The sequence below is a fragment of the Scylla paramamosain genome, chromosome 21 (genome assembly GCF_035594125.1).
Source record: "Scylla paramamosain isolate STU-SP2022 chromosome 21, ASM3559412v1, whole genome shotgun sequence".
NCBI lineage: Eukaryota > Metazoa > Arthropoda > Malacostraca > Decapoda > Portunidae > Scylla > Scylla paramamosain.
In genome coordinates, this window is record NC_087171.1 from 4,165,767 (window position 1) to 4,188,266 (window position 22,500).

The 22,500-nt window shown below is 37.3% G+C and overlaps 2 protein-coding genes across 2 annotated transcripts in view; one reads left to right on the forward strand and one right to left on the reverse strand.

Annotated features, from left to right (window-relative positions):
• Positions 1 to 8,159, reverse strand: part of LOC135110883 (uncharacterized) — a 38,979-nt gene extending 30,820 nt beyond the window's left edge. The window contains exon 1 of the mRNA XM_064023506.1: positions 8,089 to 8,159. The gene's annotated coding sequence lies outside the window, so the exon portion shown is untranslated. The remainder of the gene's footprint in view (positions 1 to 8,088) is intronic.
• LOC135110884 (large ribosomal subunit protein uL4m-like) overlaps positions 7,114 to 22,500 on the forward strand; it is a 16,781-nt gene continuing 1,394 nt past the window's right edge. Inside the window, 9 exon segments of the mRNA XM_064023509.1 lie at positions 7,114 to 7,437; positions 11,207 to 11,319; positions 12,236 to 12,398; positions 16,261 to 16,358; positions 17,372 to 17,498; positions 18,523 to 18,632; positions 19,991 to 20,018; positions 20,020 to 20,065; positions 22,446 to 22,500. The exon segment at positions 22,446 to 22,500 is cut by the window's right edge and continues 127 nt beyond it. Of these exon segments, the coding sequence (XP_063879579.1) occupies positions 7,366 to 7,437; positions 11,207 to 11,319; positions 12,236 to 12,398; positions 16,261 to 16,358; positions 17,372 to 17,498; positions 18,523 to 18,632; positions 19,991 to 20,018; positions 20,020 to 20,065; positions 22,446 to 22,500 (812 nt within the window). The 5' untranslated portion in view covers positions 7,114 to 7,365.

Genomic DNA, 22,500 nt, shown 5'->3' on the forward strand with positions numbered 1-22,500 from the left:
ATTGCGAAGAATTTTAATAGGTGGCATGAAGTAGTCAGAGGGTGGAGGAGAGGGAGGAACAAGCCCAGAATCGTCCAAGGTAGAGTTTTTAGCAAAGGTTTGAGCGAAGAGTTCAGCTTTAGAAATAGATGTGATAGCAGTGGTGCTATTTGGTTGAAATAGAGGAGGGAAAGAAGAAGAAGCAAAGTTATTGGAGATATTTTTGGCTAGATGCCAGAAATCACGAGAGGAGTTAGATCTTGAAAGATTTTGACATTTTCTGTTAATGAAGGAGTTTTTGGCTAGTTGGAGAACAAACTTGGCATGATTCCGGGCAGAAATATAAAGTACATGAGATTCTGGTGATGGAAGGCTTAAGTATCTTTTGTGGGCCACCTCTCTGTCATGTATAGCACGAGAACAAGTTGTGTTAAACCAAGGTTTAGAAGGTTTAGGACGAGAAAAAGAGTGAGGAATGTATACCTCCATGCCAGACGCTATCACCTCTGTTATGCGCTCAGCACACAAAGACGGGTCTCTGACACGGAAGCAGCAGTCATTCCAAGGAAAATCAGCAAAATACCTCCTCAGGTCCCCCGAACTAGCAGAGACAAAACGCCAGAGGCACCTTCGCTTAGGGAGATCCTGAGGAGGGATTGGAGTGATAAGACAAGATAAAGATATGAGATTGTGATCGGAGGAGCCCAACGGAGAAGAAAGGGTGACAGCATAAGCAGAAGGATTAGAGGTCAGGAAAAAGTCAAGAATGTTGGGTGTATCTCCAAGACGGTCAGGAATATGAGTAGGGTGTTGCACCAATTGCTCTAGGTCATGGAGGATAGCAAAGTTGTAGGCTAGTTCACCAGGATGGTCAGTGAAGGGAGAGGAAAGCCAAAGCTGGTGGTGAACATTGAAGTCTTCAAGAATGGAGATCTCTGCAAAAGGGAAGAGGGTCAGAATGTGCTCCACTTTGGAAGTTAAGTAGTCAAAGAATTTCTTATAGTCAGAGGAGTTAGGTGAGAGGTATACAGCACAGATAAATTTAGTATGAGAGTGACTCTGTAGTCGTAGCCAGATGGTGGAAAACTCGGAAGATTCAAGAGCGTGGGCATGAGAGCAAGTTAAGTCATTGCGCACATAAACGCAGCATCCAGCTTTGGATCGAAAATGAGGATAGAGAAAGTAGGAGGGAACAGAAAAGGGGCTACTGTCAGTTGCCTCAGACACCTGAGTTTCAGTGAGGAAAAGAAGATGAGGTTTAGAAGAGGAGAGGTGGTGTTCTATAGATTGAAAATTAGATCTTAGACCGCGAATGTTGCAGAAGTTAATGAAGAAAAAGTTGAGGGGGGGTGTCAAGACACTTAGGGTCGTCGACAGAAAGGCAGTCCGACCTGGGGACATTTATGGTCCCCTCCCCAGATGGGGACTCCAAGACTGGTGTAGGAGTGTGTGTGTGTGTGTGTGTGTGTGTGTGTGTGTGTGTGTGTGTGTGTGTGTTTGCGTGTGTGTATGTGTGTGTGTGTGTGTGTGTGTGAGTGAGTGTGTGTGCTAACTCCTTTTTTTTATTGTGTTTACTTATTTTTTTTACTTTTTTATTATTTTGATTTGTGTGTGTGTGTGTGTTTTGACTCCTTTTTAGTGTTTTGACTCTTTTAAGTGTTTTGAATCCTTTTTTTTTCATTTTTTTTATTTTAGTGTTCTGACTTTTTAAATTGTTTTGACTATTTTTTTTTTTTTTTAGGGTTTTGACTTTTTTAGTTTTGACCTTTTTTTTCTTAGTGTTTTGATTTGACTTCTCATTTTCTTTTTTTTTTTTTTTTTGTGTGTGTGTGTGTTTTGATATTTCTATTTAGTGTTTTGACTTATTTTATTTTTTATTGTTTGGACTCCATTTCTTCTTTCATTGTTTTGACTTTATTTCTTCTTTTTATTGTTTTGATTTTTTCTTATTTTGATTCCTTTTTTATTGTTTTGATTTCTTGATTTAGTTTTTTATTGTTTTGATTTTTTTTCATTATTTTCACTTTTTTACTGTTTTTTTATTCTTTTTATTACTTTGATTTATTTTTATTGTTTTGACTTTTTTATTGTTTTTTATTTGTTTTATTGTTTTAAATCCTTTTTGCTTCTTTTTTTGGTTTGACTTTTCTTTTTATTGTTTTGACTTTTTATTGTTTTGACTCCCTTTTCTTTTTTTTTTCTGGCTTTTTTATTGTTTCCAGTCCTTTTATCTTTTTTATTGTTTTGACACCTTTTCCTTTTGATGCCTTTTTTTATTGTTTTTACTTTATATATATATATATATATATATATATATATATATATATATATATATATATATATATATATATATATATATATATATATATATATATATATATATATATATATTGTTTTAAGCTACTTTTTAGCGTTTGATTCTCCTTTTTTAGGTACTTTGGTTTGTTTATTTATTTTAGTGTTTTGACTTTTTTTAGGTTTTTGACAAATTTTTCAGGACATAACCCTGAGGAATACCACTGTTACTATATTTAGGAGAAGAACAGTGACCGTCTACCACAGCAGCAATAGAGCGGTCAGAATGGAAACTTAAGAATAAGTTACTGAAAGAAGGAGGGAAGGCATAGGATGGTAGTTTGGAAATCAAAGCCTTGTGCAAAACTATCAAAAGCTTTTGATATGTCTAAGGCAAGAGTAAAAGTTTTACCAAAATCTCTAAAAGAGGACGACCAAAACTCAGTAAGGAAAGCCAGAAGGAAGATCACCAGTAGAGTGACCTTGACGAAACCCATCCTGATGATCAGATAGAAGGTTGTGAAGTGATAAATGTTTAAAAATCTTTCTATTAGTATAGATTCAGAAACTTTAGATAGGCAGGAAATTAAAGCAATAGGACGGTAGTTTGAAGGATTAAAATGATCACCCTTCTTAGGAACAGGCTAAATGTAGGCAAACCTCCAGGAAGAAGGAAAGGTAGATGTTGATAGACAGAGTTGAAAGAATTTGACTAGGCAAGGTGCAACCATAGAGGCATAGTTTCGGAGAACAATAGGAGGGACCCCATCAGGTCCATAAGCCTTATGAGGGTTGAGGCCAGCGAGGGCATGGAAAATATCACTGCAAAGGATCTGAAGAGGAGATTGTAAATTGGTGACCTGAAAAACAATTTTTCTCATATTTTCTACATTTTTTTTCTTTTTTTTTTTATATGCAACAATGGGATAATTTTTTCTTGTATTATGTAATGAGGCGTCCCGTCATGAATTTCTGCGGTTTTACACGCCGCGATATAGGTATGATCTTTTTTTTTTCTTTTTTTCCATATTTTTTTTTCTGAAATATTCCGTTTTCTTTAGTTTCCTGTAAAAATCTACGGGTCTCTCTCTACATACAGCAAGAGAATGGAAAATTTCTAGCAACCCGAATTTATTTACGAAAAATAAAAATATTTAATTATTTTTTTCGTAAATCCAACAAATAATCAATGTGTCTGCATCAGATAGTTTTTGCATTTTATTTTTATTTATTTTAAGCAGTGGAACACTGGTTTTTACTCAGAAATACGGCGAAATATAATAATATTCTTGTTTCCCCCCCCCAAAGATCGCTAATTAAGCGTGACATCATGAATCGCTCTAGGCTTATGTACAAAACCAATCGGAGTAACTAAAAGAAACTCTGTCTGTTTTTCCCATATATCCTGAAGTATATACTAAAAGAATTTCAAGTCCCTAGCTGCATTAGGCAAATTACACTAAATTCTCAAACTTTACCGCCTAATATCTCAAAATGGCGGATTTTGCCATATAAAAATTATCTCTTCCGTTGCTATTCCTGTTACACAAATATGGGCTATTGCAGCTTATGAAAGTATGAGAGAGGAAGAATTCCTACCATCTGAAGTGTTGTTTGAAATAAATTTTTATTTTTTGGCAAATATTTATTTATTTATTTTTTTCACCGAACTTTAAAAAAATTTTCACTAATATATATATATATATATATATATATATATATATATATATATATATATATATATATATATATATATATATATATATATATATATATATATATATATATATATATATATATATATATATATATATATATATATATATATATATATATATATAATAGAGGTTAGGATTTATTTTCCTATCCTTCCTGATTAAAATGCTTTTTGAATGAAAGAAATTGGTCCATAAATAAGGGAGGAAATACAAGTTGAATACAAGGAATTTAACATGGGACCCGTGAGTTTACAATCCTCCCTAATGGGTAGCATGAAGTAGTCAGAGGGTGGAGGAGAGGGAAAAACAAGCCCTGTGTCATCCAAGGCAGAGTTTTTAGCAAAGATTTAAGCAGAGTTTGGCTTTAGAAATAGATGAGATGGCAGTGGTGCCATCTGGTTGAAATAAAGGAGGGAAAGTTGAAGAAGCAAAGTTATTGGAGATGTTTTTTGGCTAGGTGCCAGAAGCCACGAGGGAAGTTAGATCTTGATAGATTTTGATACTTTCTATTAATGAAGGAGTTTTTGGCTAGTTGGCATGATTCGGGGCAGAAATATAAAGCGCATGAGATTCAGGTGACAGAAGGCTCAAGTACCCTTTGTGGGGCTACCTCTCTATCATGTATAGCACGAGAATAGCTTGTGTTAAACCAAGGTTTGGAAGGCTTAGGTCGAGAGAAAGATTGAAGAATGTATGTCTCCATGCCAGACACTCACTTTTGTTAAGTGCTCACCACACAGAGGCGGGTCTCTGTCACGGAAGCAGTAGGCATTCCAAAGAAAATCGGCTTAATACCTCCTCAAGTCCCCTCAACTAGCAGAGGTAAAACGGCAGAGGCACCTCTGCTTTGGGGAGATCCTGAGGAGGGATTGGAGCGATGGGACAAGATACAGATATGAGACTGATCGGAGGAGCCCAACGGAGAAGATAGGGTAACAGCATAAGCAGAAGGATTAGAGATTTTAAAAAAGGTCAAGAATGTTGGGCGTATCTCCAAGACGGTCAGGAATACGAGTATGGTGTTGCACCAGTTGCTCTAGATCGTAGAGAATAGCATAGTTAAAGGTTAGTTCACCAGGATGGTCAGTGAAGGGAGAAGAAAGCCGAAGCTGGTGGTGAACATTGAAATCTCCAAGAATGGAGATCTCCGCAAAAGGGAAGAGAGAATGTTAAGTAGTCAAATAATTTCCTATAATCAGAGGAGTTACATGAGAGGTATACAGCACAGATAGATTTAATTTGAGAGAGACTGTATAGTCGTAGCCAAATGGTGGAAAACTTGAAAGATTCTAGAGCGTGGGCATAAGGGCAGGTTAAGTCGTTGCGCACATAAACGCAACATCCAGCTTTGGATTGAAAATGAGGATAGAGAAGGTAGGAGAGAACAGAAAAGGAGCTACTGTCAGTTGCCTCAGACACTTGTGTTTCAGTGAGGAAAAGAAGATGAGGTTTAGTAGAGGAGAGGTGGTGTTCAACAGATTGAAAATTACATCTAAGGACCATATTTTGAAACACTTCAGCACCTCACCTCTACTAAATTCTAAAGGCTGTAGTTGAAGTTACATGGGTTTTTAAGGGTGTTTTTATGGATCTAGTGACGTGTTTACAAGATTTCTACATTATTAACAGGAAAAACACTCTTGAGAATCCGGTTAATCATCTCTATGGCCTTTGAAAATTAGTCGTGGTGAGAGAGCAAAGAATACTGTTTCAGAACACTGTTTTAAGACCGCGAATGTTGCAGAAATTAATGAAAAAAAAAGTTGAGTGAGGTGTCAAGACACTTAGGGTCGATACCAGAAGAGTAGTCTGACCTGGGGATATCTGTGGTCCCCTCCCCAGATGGGGACTCCGAGGCTGGTGTAGGAGTCGCCATGATCATTTTGAATTGTGTGTGTGTGTGTGTGTGTGTGTGTGTGTGTGTGTGTGTGTAATTAGGTGCATGTAGTTTTGTGTGAAGGAAGAGAGTTGTCTTTAGAGGGCAGGCTGCGACTGCCCCCTTGTGTTGTGAGACACAAAGGGAAACGTTCAGTGAAGTCACGCTGGGTTTAATGATAAGTTCATAGCACCCCTTGATCCAGTGCATTAGTCCTCACTGGGAGTAATTATCGTTTCGGCAGGTGTCTACTGCCTCCTTTTGTTTGTGCCAGACTCTATCAAAAGCTTTTGATATGTCTAAGACAACAGCTAAAGTTTCACCAAAATCCCTAAGAGGATGATTAAGACTCAGTAAGGAAAACCAGATTACCAGTAGAGTGGCCTTGACAGAACCAATACTGGCGATCAGATAAAAGGTTGTGAAGTGATAGATGTTTACGAATCCTCCTGTTGAGAACAGGTTAAAAAAAACTTGAGAGAGGCAGGAAATTAAAGCAATAGGACAGTAGTTTGAGGGACTAGAACACTGAATCAAGGGAGTCGTTGGAAAGGCGAGTCCCGCATCGAGGTGTGGGTGTGTGTGAATATGTGACAGTGAGAGTGACTGGAGTATGATTGCTAGAAATGGAAGGGGTCTAGAATGGGATGCAAGAAAGTAGAAGAGTGATATTGATAGTAGTAGTGAAACGTGTGGGACTGAGTGAATGGAAGAATAAGATGGAACAAAAGAGTACTTTGGTGTGATATATAGAGAAAGAGGCCCCCATGTATGAAAAATGGTATGAGGGAAGCCTGGGTGGTGATGGCTTCTGAGCGAGGGCACAGTGTATGGATGTGAATGCAAGGAGTTACAAATTGTCAATCCCCACATCAATGTGTGACAGATGTGTGACGTTGGAGAGGATGAGACGGTGGAGCATGTGGTGCTGGTTTATGTGAAGTATGCCAGAGATAGGGATGAGATGATGCAAGTGATGCTAAGGGAACTGGGGAACGTCAGAGTGGAGAAGACAGAAAAGGAATGGATGGTGTTGCTGCTAGGACTGTGTGGGGAGACGAATGAAACAATGATTGAAGCAGGGAACAGGTTCCTGGAGAAAATGTGGAGTGCTAGATGTAGAGATTAGTGGTGGGAAAGATGATGTATGTTTTCTATTTGCCGTTTTTTGTTTCCCTACAGGAGTTGCTGTTAAAAAGACCTGGCTCAGGAGTAATCCCGAGCCACTTGTAGTATCAAGATCATGATCAATGTGTGTGTGTGTGTGTGTGTGTGTGTGTGTAGCTTCAGCCCGGCGTAAACGCTCGTGGGGCCGCAACACTCACGGTTTCTAAGAACAGCAAGCAGATCAGACCTGTGTGGAGTTTGAAAAGTTATCCTGAAGAAGTGAACCTGGTAACACGAAGCAGAAGGGAGAAATAGCCTTGTCTTTACAAATGATAACTGGACCCCCGAAATATCACTTTTCACCTTGAGGCACCGCCAGAACACCACAGGATGGCAGGGGCACTGAGCCTCGCCTGGGGTGTCACTGCCCATCGCCCAGCCCTTCTCCGGCAAGTTCTAAGGGTGAGTGTAGCCTGCTATACTCTCTCTCTCTCTCTCTCTCTCTCTCTCTCTCTCTCTCTCTCTCTCTCTCTCTCTCTCTCTCTCTCTCTCTCTCTCTCTCTCTCTCTCTCTCTCTCTCTCTCTCTCTCTCTCTCTCTCTCTCTCTTGCAGAGGGCCACTTTGGTAGATTTTTACTGTTGCACCATTTTCTCTATATTCCGGACAAAATTTTTTCTTTGATACCTAGTTTTCGGCCTGTTTTGAATGAACCTGCATGTTGTTTTTCCTGCAAATCATTTGCTTTTATTTTTTTACGCTCCCACGACACCCCCCAGCAGGAATCAATGTTTTGTGGTAAAAATAAAAAGCAAATTAATACAAAACTGACCAAAATCTACCAGAAAAAAAATAAATAATTCATCCGCATTAATAAGTAGCAGCATTAATGCTCACTCACAATGTTCCCCACAAGAAGACTGGCTGCTGCTTGCCTGTAGCTGCCAGCTGGCTGTCATCACCACCACCACCACCACCTAATCCAAGCTAACAAAACTAATCAAACCAAACTAACCTAAACTAACTAAACTAACTTAACTAAGCTAAACTGATCTCATCAATCCAAAGTAACCTGACCTAACTGGCAAGGCTAAGAAATTAATATGAAGTTTTTACCTTGTTTATCTTCATAAAATCTGCTGATGCACTAGAAATAATCAAAGTGACACTGCACGTCCACCGCTGACAGACTTCTTCCTCAGACTAATTCAAATATTTCAAACTGAGCTGCTTCCCTCTTCACAGGATGAAATAAAATGCTATGATTGGTCAAATTGATTCTCTATTTTTTTATTGGCCAGCTGTTGCATTCTGAAAGAAAAGAACCAAACACCATGACTAATTTCACGCTTGTGCAACAGATGTGACACACACGCACGGACAAACACGCCTTCACTGACGTGCCTCAGTGCCCACCTGTCCATCACATGTGCATATGTGTCACTTCTCAGCATTGTCATGGCAGCAAGTGAGCTTGCTTCCCCAAAAACAGGTAGATCTTTAAAAATTGCTGGCAGCATTATAAACAATTTGCTGTGGGTATATATGTGGGGTTCAAATTACTGAGAATAAGAAGCTCTACATGATGAGAAGGGTAAGAAAAGCAATGTTGAGACTGGTGCAAGAGTAAAGGAATACCACCACTCTCAAGCACCATGATATACCAAAGATTCAAGGGACTACAGCAAGACTGAGATGTCAGATTAAGGGCAGGCATTTCCATTGAAATTTGTGGGTAAACATTAAAAATATTACCTGTCTCTCAATGGCAGATGAATATATCTTTTCTGGTAAATTTTGATGTGTTTTGAATTACTGCTAACCTGATTCAGATTCAACTGCTTTTTCCTTCTCTGATGAAACAAAGCACTATACCTAATTGGCTGAATTAATCAATTATTTTTCTTGTTGGCCTATAGCATTGCTTCCACTTAAAGCTTCCAATCAGCATGATGCATTTTGCACTGACACACACAAGTTCCCAAACATACATATGAACACCCACTTTTTTTCTCAAGCAAACAGTTGATGACATAGTGTCAGACAGGTGAGTGTACTGTTGTCCACTCCAGTATCACCCAGAAAGTGGGAAAAAATGTTGAAATTTTATTAAATTTATCATGCATATATATATGTAGTTCAAAATGCTCAGAGTGAAAGGATGTAGCTGATGAGATAGGGAACAGTTGCTGCTGTGAGATGAGTATATTTGATAAATACCAATTTATGGAGATAATGACAATTAATCTTATTCCTAAATGTATAATGAGTTGAACTATTACCATATGAGATTGGAAGTGGTTCTTGTCTCAAATGCTGTAAGGAAAGAATGAATATCTTCTTTATTGCTTAGTTTTTACACACTTAGGTGGCAAATGTGCAACAATGGGAATGTAATAGCAGATATACATGTACCAGCTTACATTATTCTACCTGTACCAGTAATTAAAATTCTGTGAAACAGATAGTTGTTGTGCAAGAATAGCTGATATGTTGATATTTTAGGGATTAGCACCACATCCTGCATTTTCCCCTATATAAGATGTACTTTTTTTCAAAAAAGGAAGATTCAATAAATCACCCTGCGTCTTGCACCACGACGGTTAGATTTTAGTAGACCAAAAGGTTATTGTTACTGGCACGAATAACACTGAAAACAGCATTGTTTGACTCTGTAGTTCCCAAAATCAAATGCATATGTCTATAATTTATTAGATAATGATTACAAACCAAAATAATGCTAAGATATAAAATCAACATTATCTGTTAAATTATTGTCCATTGTCCAGCAACACAGTGAGAATTTGCCCTCGTCCTGATGCATGGTTAAGCATGAGGACTGAGACATGCAGCCACATTTGTGTAACTTTTTAGGGCACAGTGGAATATTGTTTCTTTTGAGATGCGAGATCAGTTAAGGTGCAGATTGGCAAGAAAAGATGTAGGTATGGATTTGTGAGCTGTAGCCAGTGCTTTATCCAGCATAATGAATACACACAGACTACCACACTTGTGGCATGGGAGTTGATATTTCATTATTCTATCTCTACTCCTTGCTGAGTTAAAACACCAATGACTTGGACAATAACACCAATGCAAAGGAGATTGATAAGCACTTCTTATAATATTTCTTTCATGATTCTGGGTCAAATTTTAAAGGAAATATGATTTAGAATGAGTAACTTTTCTTTAAAAATGTGGAGTTTTTGTATTTTCCTAAATATAGCTTGCCAAATTATAGATGCATCTTATATGACAGGTAATACAGTAATTCTGAAGCAAATTCCCCGACCCATCCCTTGCAGCAAATAACTCTATAATTGTTTCACAGCTGTTAGTGAGCTTTATCAGAGATCCAGTCATCTTTTTCTGGATGAAATTTGAAACTTCTTTACTAATGAGGTAGCTAAATTACCATTTTGGTAATTTTAGCACTGAAAACTGATTAAAAAAAAAAAATTTTCCATGTATTTTGACGTGTTAAGAACTTTATTTATATTAAAAAGTCTCAGATTCCTCATTTTGCTGTGCCCCCTTCCCACAAGTTTGGGGACCTGATGGAAGCAACTGTAGGACCAAGGCTTGTTAAGAGATTCAAATATTAGGTGGAATTAGGTTTTTAAATGCCTTTTACTGTTATGTGCCCATTAACATTCAGGGGAGAAGTGCCTTCGAAAGAAAACTGAGCATATCTGAGTTTTAAGTTTGACCATTATTCTTAATACATTAAAATACAAAGAAATATCTATTCTTTACCCCAAGCCCAGTTATTGGTTGAAAGTACCAAATAACCATTTTTTTATGGAAACTTATAAAAATGTGATGAATGAGTTACATCTGTGGTTTTGCAGTTTCACATTCTTTCTCTAAATTTAACTCTCAGAAGTTAAAAAATAAAAATTTATAAAAATTAGCTCAGAAAATAGTCTGCACCTAAAGGCATAACATACTAACCTTCTGGGGCAACTAAGACTTGCAGGGCCTCTAATGCTAATGCTATGATAACAGGGTACCTTGTGGTAATTATTCCATACTCAAGGTTGCTGTGTTATGACATACCATTGGAAGGAGTTGTTTCCTTGTCTAAGTCTATACATGCTCTCAACTCAAATTCTCTCCTAATGTTTAGCCTGACTTGAAATCCTTGCCAGACTGTATTTGTTATTGTTATCTTTTTCAAATTGTCATTTTCACATTTGTTTGATCATCATGCTTCCTTTGTTTTGTCTTACAGAGTTTTAGTGTAACAGCAGTAAGGAACCAAGAAACAGGAGCAGCAGTAGCAGCAGCCAGCATTGACAGCAGAAAGTCTCCCCTAATTCTGGATGAGAAATTTCCTGACAGCAAGTAAGAGTATTACATGCTTTAATTTGAGAAATGAGGATTTTGACAACTCTATATGGTATTAAAGATTTCTTTGATCATGATAATGTTAAGATTGTAGAAATTATGAGACTATACATGTTTTTGGTAAAGGTAAAAACTAATGTTTCATTACTGTAAGGTGTCATTAGTTTGAAGAATGTGAATTTATCTGTATACATCCAAACACAGAGTACTTGAAATGAAGAATGTGAATTTATCTGTATACATCCAAACACAGAGTACTTGAGTGCCCTTGCTTTGTTACAGAAAATTTGCATGAAATTTAAGAATCCAAAAACTCACTCCATGGATTTGAAAGTAAATACTTGTATTTGTTTGTAATTCTAGTCTTAATAGTCTTGCTTGTGACTTTTCTTTGACTAATTTTGACCAGTGATTTGAAACATTAGGAAAGGAAGAATTTTAACTGGTGTGTTATGTTAATATCCACTGTGTCCACTACAAGTCAAGGCCTGAAGCCAGATCACAGGGAATGATTTGCACCATTTTCTGACTAGATCTTTTGGCAGGATACAAGGTCACAACTCTTGGGCTTACATTCTTCATTTGTTCTCTTCTAGATAAACAGGACTACAGCTTGAAAGAAGAGAATCCAAATTGTCTCCAGCCAAACAGCAACCCTTAATCCTCATTCATATCATGTTTTCAGTCTAATCCACTTGCCAGGTTGTCATCAACAACCTTCTATAAACTTTACAATAATTCCCATTAAAATTCATTATAGATTTAAGGACTTGGGTTCCACTACTTGACCTTAAACTCTTAAACCCTCCAGCCCAATTACTTCCTATTTTTCCTATCCCATAAACACTATTTTCCCTATCCCATAAACACTACTCTTTTACTATCACAGGTCTATTTCCTATCTTCCTCACAGCTCCATTGTTGTGCCACGGGAAGCCTGGATTGAGACCTTGGATACCAGTGCTGCTTCCACACAGGTTGGGCTGATACACCTCCACCCACAGGTGTTTGGTGCTAACCCTAGGCTGGATTTGATTCATGAGAATGTTACCTGGCAGAAAAAATTTCGCATGGTGGTGAGTTAACTAGTGTAAAGTTTTATTTGAAGAGTAAAGCATGTGGTCAAATGATAAGTAGTATGGGTGAATGTTTCCTCTTTGAGTTACAGTGTGGTTAGGAAATATGATTTTTCTTTTAATATTTTTTTGTGTTCATATAGATGGTGTTATAAGGGAGATGAGTGTGAGAATGTTAGATACTCTGGCTCTAATGATGGAGAGTGAAATCTAGATCAGTTGCTGTCAGCATGTGATACTGCATCAATATAGCAAAAAAGAAAGAGCAGTTGTGAATACACACAAAGAATGTAGTGCAGAAGGCTTCTATAGGAGTTTAACACATGTCTGGTCCAATGTGTTGACTGGATCAGGCTTAAGAAAGGAGATACATCTATAATAGGAGAGAAAGGGATAAACCATTCCTGTTTTTGAACCATGATGTAGAGAGACTTGGGTTTGCTATAGTAAAAAGTCTAATTTGGCGGCTAGGATGAGGTCATGGTGTGGGTGCAGCGCTGCCTCTTTTCCCAGAACAAAACCAGGTGAGTTGCCTCCCAGGTGACACATGGCAGGTGATTCATGCCAGGGCAAGGTCACCTGTGCCTCGCCATTTGCAAAGAGTTCAACACTTTATTTTCATTACTATTTATTTTTTCTTAATTAAGTTATATATTTCCTCCTCATTCCTTCAAATTACTCTACAAGTATTGTTAAACATAACATACTTGCTCACCTTAAACATGGTGTGAGTTAATAGAAGCAGCATGTCATGATGAAGTCACTGCCTCACCGGGGCCTGGGTCAGGCTGGGTGGGTGAGTGTTGCCCTACATGATGAGTTTAGCATGTTTTTTTTCATTAAGTAAATAACGCATTTCTCATTTGTATTGCTTCATATTACCTTCTAAACATTGCAGTTATACGTAGCATAGTTGCCTGCCTTAAAACATCTATAAGAGTTAATGGGAATAACATTTTCTTAGCAACACTACAATATTTATGCCACATTTCTTTATTAATATATAGATATATATATGTATAATGACTACTTTTCTGGGATATTATATTTACTTGATAATTATGTTTAATATATTTCCATCTTATTTCTAGCACGTTTTGACGTCTCAGAGAAGTTGCTTAGTTTTAGTTGCATAGTTTTAGGAAGAGTGGCAGAGCTGTATCCACACCCTGAACTCATCCTACCCACCAAATTAATCTGGTCTTGCTATAGCATAATTTACTTTCTTTTAAGAGTGGCTGGTGAGGATCTCTCTCACCCTAGATGCCAAGAGGTTGATTCAGAGTTGTTTAATCTTAGAGTGTTAATTACCCACAGTTATCTGCTAGTGTGTGTGTGTGTTTTGTGGGGAGAGAAGGAGGGGCACTTTATTTCAGGTGCCCTATTTTGCAGAGACAAGAGTCTGGTATATACAAAAATGAGTAGATTATTTCCTTTTGTCCAGCAGATGAATATGACTTTAGTGTATGTGCATAAATCAGAAATATCTAATGCCCTCTGAAAGTTGGTAAACAGTTGAGGTAGAGGAAATGTTCTTATCGTTTCTCTTAATAATACCTAAAGATATAAGATATTACTATACCACTATATTTCTTGTGCATTATGAAAAGTAATTTTAATGGAAAGCAGTTAAAAACACTTAACTTTTATTCTCATCAAATGTGAAAGAAGCAAAGTGGTTTACTTTTTTACTGTATTTTGCTACATTTTTAATTTTTCATACCTTTGTCACAATCTATTCACTGATATCTTGCTGTTAGTTCCTCCAGAGTTAAAATACATATTATTGATCATTTTCTAGCTAAACCTGCAGACTAAATGGAAAAGTTTATCTGCTGCCATCTACTAGTGTATCATCACATATGTCTCGCTGAGTTTTGGAAGGAATCGGGAACAGAAACTTGTGTGAAACAAAAAATCATACATATTTAACTCCTGCCCTAGAAAATTACTCTACAGCCACAAAGACTCTCTGGTATAATATTTGCCTCATTTTCTTCACCTAATTCATGGTGAGTATAAGAACATGCTCTTGCACATAAAACTCAGCAGCCTTATACCTACATAAAGTGGAAAAAAGCATACAGTGTAGAAGAGACTGTCTCCAATCCATAACATCATTGGGAGCAGACAGTGACATGAAATACACTTAAGCTTCTTGGAGGCATGAAATGATTATCCACCGATTCCTTAAACATTTGGGAAATAAACCTCTGAAATGTAATCAAAACATCAGACCCCAAAAGGGCCACTCCGTTTTATTAAACATACGTCACTCAATGGTTTGGGAGTTGCCAAGAGTGTTGGCAGCCTTGAGGTCCTTTGATTGGCAAGCCTGAGTGGTGGTGTATATATATATATATATATATATATATATATATATATATATATATATATATATATATATATATATATATATATATATATATATATATATATATATATATATATATATATATATATATATATATATATATAGACACACACACACACACACACACACACACACACACACACACACACACACACACAGTAGAACCTCAGTTACCGTACATCTCCCTTTTTAACAACTCGGTTTTCAAACAAAAATTTTAACTCATAATTGCCTTGGTTGCCGTACCATAATTCGGTTTTTGAACAAAGTTACTAGATTTCAAATACTACAAGATGTAACAAAAGGAGCCATTTATTACTAATTTATAGTTTCTATAAAAATTTCCTTTATTTTTATATATTTGGAGGAGAGACACAGATGGTAAGACAGTAATTCAATCTTTGAAATAAGTTAAATGTGATCCTATTGAAGAAGTTGAACCTTGATGTAAACAAACAAGGTTTGGCACTCAGGAGTTATATATATATATATATATATATATATATATATATATATATATATATATATATATATATATATATATATATATATATATATATATATATATATATTATATATATATATATATATATATATATATATATATATATATATATATATATATATATATATATATATATATATATATATATATATATTACACAACATAAATAAATAAATAAATAACAATATATTTACCCACCATTTCTAATTTTTGTTCATTACAAAGATGAATAAGAAACAAATTGAAATGAAAATGTGAAGTTTGAAAATAGATATTATATACAACATTGGAGTTTTTATAGCAGTCACAGTTTTCCATGTCTCTTCATGCCCTGCAATAGATTACGTGGATATTTTATTTGAAACCGTGTGAGGGTGCGTTTTTTTTATTTCACAGGAATTATCAATCACATTAGAAGCAAGATATTGATGAGGCTACAACATGCATCCTCTCCCTCTTCCATGCTGATCAGGTGCACATACAGTAGGCTGACCACCAACTTATTCAGCTGCATTCTTTTAAAATGCTGAAATCCTGTGATTTAACCTTTAAATTAGAGTAATAAAAATAAATATTTTGTCACTGAATATATTTGTACTGTTTTGATACTTTTCTACTGTGAATTGTAGAATAAAACCTTTCCAAATGGGATTAGCCTATGTTTTCGTAGGGTGTCTGGCTCCCGATGCTTATTCGCTCCAAGTTCCAATAATATCTTCGGGTTATGGCACTCTCTTCCGAAGTTTCGGACTCCAAGAGTGTTTGATTAATTGACTTCAGGATTCAGGTTACTGCCCAGTAACCTGAATGTTTAATGAATCGGCTGTCTATGGGTCTGAAATCTCATATAAATTTAGTCTTCTCCAGCATAGGAGCTCTCTTGTAAATACACCATGTTGTGAAATCAGGAGACTCAAAATTGTGAAAATTGGGGAGACATGCATCCCAATTTTTCAAGGTGTATGTTTTCTCTCTTACTACAGAATTATGCCCACACTAAAGTCCGTTCAGAGGTGCGGGGTGGTGGGAAGAAGCCATGGCCTCAGAAGGGCCTGGGCCGTGCCAGGCATGGCTCTATACGGTGAGTGAACCACTGAGTTCAAGGGATATTATTAAGCCAGAGGTTGTTTTGAGGATTTGAGTTCAGCTTATTTTGTCCCATTTTCTTATCTTTTCTTATCTAGGTTGGCTTTAAATTCATTATTGCTCTTTACATGCCATGTGTGGTCTTCTACCTGTATTGTCCTCCCAGACAACTTAGTGAAATGATATATCAAAGGTTATGCCATATATGGTCTTCCATAGTGAAATGATATGTCAGAGGTTATGCCATATATGGTCTTCCATCTGTACTGCTTCTCCAACTCAGAGCTGAATGAAAGCATATGTCAAAGGGTACATGAAGGGAAAGCCTGTGGGTGCTCACTATGGTTCATTTCTCCACACTTTGTTGTTGCCACAATCTTTGATTTCCTCTAATAATCACTTGCTGCATGTGGTGACCATACATATCACTGCATATGTCTCAGTATTGAATGTGTATCTTGATTATTATCATTATGGGCTAGTTTATATTTTTAATTTCTTTGTTTTCTTAGGCATGTAAGGTTTGTAATTTTACAATCTTGTCATGTTTTATCAAAATAAAAAAAATTATTAAATCCTGAGACAAGTGTCTTGTCTCAGGATTTTCTATAAAAGGTTGTGGCCAGTGTAAGATGCAAAGACTAGATGCATAGAAAACCATAAGTAGAACTTATTTGTCATATTCTGCATGAGAGGTATTAGGTTCCCAGAAGAAGTATGGCCATCAGAATTACTATTACTGGATGTAGTATCTCTCTCTCTCTCTCTCTCTCTCTCTCTCTCTCTCTCTCTCTCTCTCTCTCTCTCTCTCTCTCTCTCTCTCTCTCTCTCTCTCTCTCTCTCTCTCTCTCTCTCTCTCTCTCTCTCTCTCTCTCTCTCTCTCTCTCTCTCTCTCTCTCTCTCTCTCTCTCTCTCTCTCTCTCTCTCTCTCTCTCTCTTACATGATTTATAAAACAACTACCTTCCCTTACCACTTTAGTTCCCAGTTTCATGGTGTGCCTGTCTCAGGTCCCCTCTGTGGCGTGGCGGAGGAGTGACACATGGACCGCGTGCCTACACTACACATTTCTACATGCTGCCTTTCTCCAAGAGGCTGCAGGGGCTCACTGCAACTCTTTCTGCTAAGTTTGCACAGGTAACCATGCAAGACATACCTCATTCATATTGCTTGGCTTTTATATGAGAATTCTATTTATTTATTTATTTATTTATTTATTTATTTATTTATTTATTTATTTATTTATTTTTATTTATTTATTTACATTTTTCATATGTATTGTGTAAGTACAGTATATACATCCATGTATCCATGGGAGGATAGAGGATAACAAATGTCATGTCCACTTTCTACTCACATGTGGTATGGCCAGCCACATCATATATTTGTGTTCATTCATGCCTCTCACCTACCAGACAACCTGCTATCCTCTACCTTCATAATAAGTGGTAGTGTAGTGGCTTCCTTAGCAGATAAAGGTAAACTATGCCATGTTCACCCTCTTCTCACTCATAGGATACTAATGAATGTTCATTAATGCCTCTCACTGCTTGGCAGCCTGCTACCCTCTACCTTCCAGGCATATCACATTCAATGTGGTTGTACCCTATGTGAGAGATTCCTAGATGTCAATAAAGGCAAGAATTCTCTTCATCCTCTCCCAATTATGACCACCACACTTGCATGTGCACCAACTGTTACACAAATCACATGTCCCTAATAAGAAACTGAAAGAGTATCTTGATCACAGTGGGGGTACAGAAGCATCGTATTTCCTAGTGTTAGAAACACCAAGGTTTGGGGTGTTCAGCCGTTGCAGCATATGAACAGAGCAGCCACTTACACAGACGTCACACTGTGTGGTGGTGCTGTTTCAGTGAAAAAAGTTGTTCATTTTGAATGAGTGACTTGCTAGTCTTCCATATTATTCTCGAGTCAGCTGCCGAGAGTTAGCATTGGACGGCAAGTAATTTGAATGTGAAAAGTCACATTAGAGTTGATATTGGTCATATAAGAAAAGACTTTTCTTCTGTATTAGACAAAGATCATGTTAGAGGAGGATCAACTGTAGCTTGTAGACCTTTATTGTCTAATTTTTATGTGACATCATTTTATTTATATTTCCTTTTTTCTCCAAATACATGATTTTTCCTCTTAACAGGATGACCTGAAAATAGTGGAGAGCCTGGACATGCCATCAGACGAGGCTGGATACTTGGAGCAGTTGTGTGAGAACCGCAGATGGGGCATATCTGTGCTCTTTGTTGATGAGTAAGTTTTGCCACCACTCCCTTTTGTCCCTGATTTAATTATACCTCATAATGGAGTGTGCCATTCTCATGTGAAATGCTGGTATAAATTGATAAAGTTTAATTGAGAGATTTGTATAGTGAAAGGAAATAAGAATGGAAAGGAACTGCTCATATAATAGCTTCATTATCTCAGTTCTGCTCAATCTTGTATGACTTATAAATTGCCTATTTTATAATTGCCATCAGGCTTGTAAGTCCAAGAGAAAACTCCCATGTACACTTAAAAACGTTCTATGAAACTACAGTATTGGTAATTTAAAACAGTGTATGCAGTAACACAGAGACATACTTATTGTATCTTTATTAACAAAAATATATATGTAGTACACAGGTATGTCAAACAATCTCCATAGTAGTCAAAATTTTGACCCAAGGAACCACAAAAAAAAAGTAATTACACAAACTTAGGCCTCCATCACCACCTTTTCCACCCCATACAGATAATTAGACAAATTCCAGGCTTCCTTTCCTCCACCTTTCTCATTCCAGGCACATAATTAGGCAAACTTAGACCACTATGATCACCTTTCCCAAGTAGGTAATTAGATAGGCTTGAGAACTTCCATCATTACATTTCCCTGCTAAAAAGTACAAATTTTGGTTGGTTAAAACATCTGTTAGAGGGCTAACCTTCTGATGCTGTCTGCCGTGTCACAGGAACTGTTGGCCCCACTGCGTCATAACAGTTCACATCCTCGCAGATGTGGCGTTCTCTGACACATTCATTGTCTCTTTTTAACCACTCGTGTTTTTAAAGCAGTGACTGAAGCACACATGAGGCTCAGTATTTTCCCATATAAAATGAACTGGAGAAAAAAGTTCACAAGTAAAGCAGTCTTTTATTGCAACAAGAAACAAATATCCCCTTGGTTCGCTTCAGCCCATTATCTCGTCACCAGCAGGTACGAAGCTTCAAACCCTTATCTGAACAATACCTTAAGGAATTCCAGCTTGCCAACTGCTAGCACATAACTGTGTTCAGGTTTTCACAATGTTTCACGAGTTACATTTCATATTCAGACAGAACCTTGACACGACTTTTGTCTTTGATTGTACATCTGCAGTATTTTGTTAAGGAGCAGTGAATTAGGGGAGGAGTTGCCAGGACAGGATATCATAGCATGAAATCACTTCAACATAGCACATCATTACAATTGAGTTTCAGTTTATTGCAGCTTAGTATAACATTGCAGCACTGATCTCAGTAAAGCTGCAGGAGTGTGGAAGTACAGAAAATAAAGTAGTCTAGCATTGCAGCAGTAGTACAGTACATACAAAAAAAGCAGCAGTTTACTTCCCATAACCTTTACATTGCAGTTCTGACATCATGCCTCGCAACATCACCCTTGGCCTCAGACACTCTGAGACACATGAACCTAATGCCTGTGTATGGTAAGTCCTAGTGTGTGTGTGTGTGTGTGTGTGTGTGTGTGTGTGTGTGTGTGTGTGTGTGTGTGTGTGTGTGTGTGTGTGTGTGTGTGTGTGTGTGTGTGTGTGTGTGTGTGTGTGTTATCTTGTTTTCCTGGATTCTCTCTCTCTCTCTCTCTCTCTCTCTCTCTCTCTCTCTCTCTCTCTCTCTCTCTCTCTCTCTCTCTCTCCTTCTCTCTCTCTCTCTCTCTCTCTCTCTCTCTCTCTCTCTCTCTCTCTCTCTCTCTCTCTCTCTCTCTCTCTCTCTCTCTCTCTCTCTCCCCCCTTCACACCCCCCCTCCCCCTAAGAAGAACAGTCCATGCACTCATTGCTTGAGACTGGAGCTGCCTAAGCTACAGTCAGTGAAAGCCAATCCTGTGTCATGGCAGCACATGTTGCTCATGGAGTATGTTTCATTTAAGGCCTCCCAGCAAAGATAAAAATTGTCCTGGGACAAATTGACCTATTGGCATCTCAAGTGCATCTTTTCTGCTCACTCACTCCCACAGCAACAATGGCCAGTATTAAGCAAGTTACTAGTGTCAGTGTTCATTGCATCTTTGGTGACACATGATCAGCTCTGTTCTCAGGATGAAACACGTTATGTTCTGTTCATGCTGTGGTGTTTGTAGTGATGAGTGCATGGCAGACAAGTCACAGTGATATCATTCCATCGTAGATCTTCACATATTGAGCTTGAATGGTGTCGATATAGCAAAACACGTTTATTTAAAAAGTGAAACTTCCAGAACATCATAGGAAAATTTATCAAGGGAGGAAGTGAGGAATTGTCTTTTCACAACCACGGTGGTGGCATCTCTTTTACCTTTACCCCCACAGGTTTTAGCTTCTCTACGAAGGTAGTTGGACTCTAATCCAACTCTTACAGCAAGGCAGCTGAAAGGAAGCAGTGGGTATGCTACCCCTGTAGCTGTGAAAAGATAATTCCTCCCTGCCTCCCTTGATGAATTTTCGTATGAGGTTCAGGAAGTTTCGCGTTTTTCTAATTCACCACGTTTTGCTACAGCGACACCGTTCAAGCCTGACATGTGAAGATTTATGATTGAATGATATCACCGTGACTTGTCTGCCTCACACTCATCACTACAAACACCACAAAATGAACAGAACAAAATGTGTTTCAACCCAAGAAAAAGCCAGTTATGCTTAGGTAAAATGCTTTCCCTGAGCAGCATATGATGCTGCAACACAAGGTTGGCATTCGCTGACTACTTTTCCTCCTAGTCCCTGACTGGTCCGTGGCACAATCAGCCTGTCTCCTGCTTAGTGAAGGTGCTGGCTCTCCACCCTACAAACTTTAATTATCATCTTTTTATCTCCCTTACTTTGTGCAGTACTTGCTTGGTTTTTTTTTTTTTTTTTTATCATTAAACAGAAGTATGATAGTAGATTATAAATGTGTTAAACTAAAGTTAAAATTGACAAATAATCAAGATGATGTGGGTTGAAATTGTGAATGGAGTTTAAAATGCATATGCCACATTTTGTTGTGTGCAATCTTTTTATTTTTATAAGTATCATGATATCACAAATGGAAATAAAAGTATGTAAGAGGAAAAGCTCATCTGAACATGATAGTGTTATTAGTTTTTAAACTGAGTGGAAAGAAAGAGTAATAAGTACTCTCTCTCTCTCTCTCTCTCTCTCTCTCTCTCTCTCTCTCTCTCTCTCTCTCTCTCTCTCTCTCTCTCTCTCTCTCTCTCTCTCTCTCTCTCTCTCTCTCTCTCTCTCTCTCTCTCTCTCATATCTGCCTTATCTAAAACCTAATAACACCATAGAGTTCACTAGAACTGTTCATGGACATGAAATTTTTTATACCACTTTTTGTTTGTAAATTTGTATGATCTATTATTTTTTGTAATTTTTAACTTTGTTTTAACATACTTGTCATCTATCTTCATTCCTCTCTCTAATGATCAAGAAACCAAGTAAGTATTGCACAAAACAAGATAGATATAGGGAAGAGAAACTCAGCCACAGATCAATCAGCAACAAGTTTACAAAAGTAGCTGAAACTCCAGTTGCAAACTACATACAAATGAATGGACTGCTACAACTCACTTTCAAGCTAGTTATTCATCATCTTTTTTAATAGAATGTTTTGATGCTACTAACTTATGCATATTTCTGTTCATCTGTTCAATCTTGTTCTATTGTAAATCTCACAACTAGTTCCTTTATTAGTTGCAGCCATTCATTTTGATTCACAAATGATTTATATGGACCTGTTGTCTGTCTTCAGTGTTACATAGCATATCCCAGATGTAAACAATGAATGTACAATATGTCACACACACATGCATGTTAGAGAGAGATACCTGTTTTGCTTTCACTTTTCCCCAGGCCTCAATGTACACAGCATGCTGAAGCATGAGACTCTTGTGCTGACTGTGGCAGC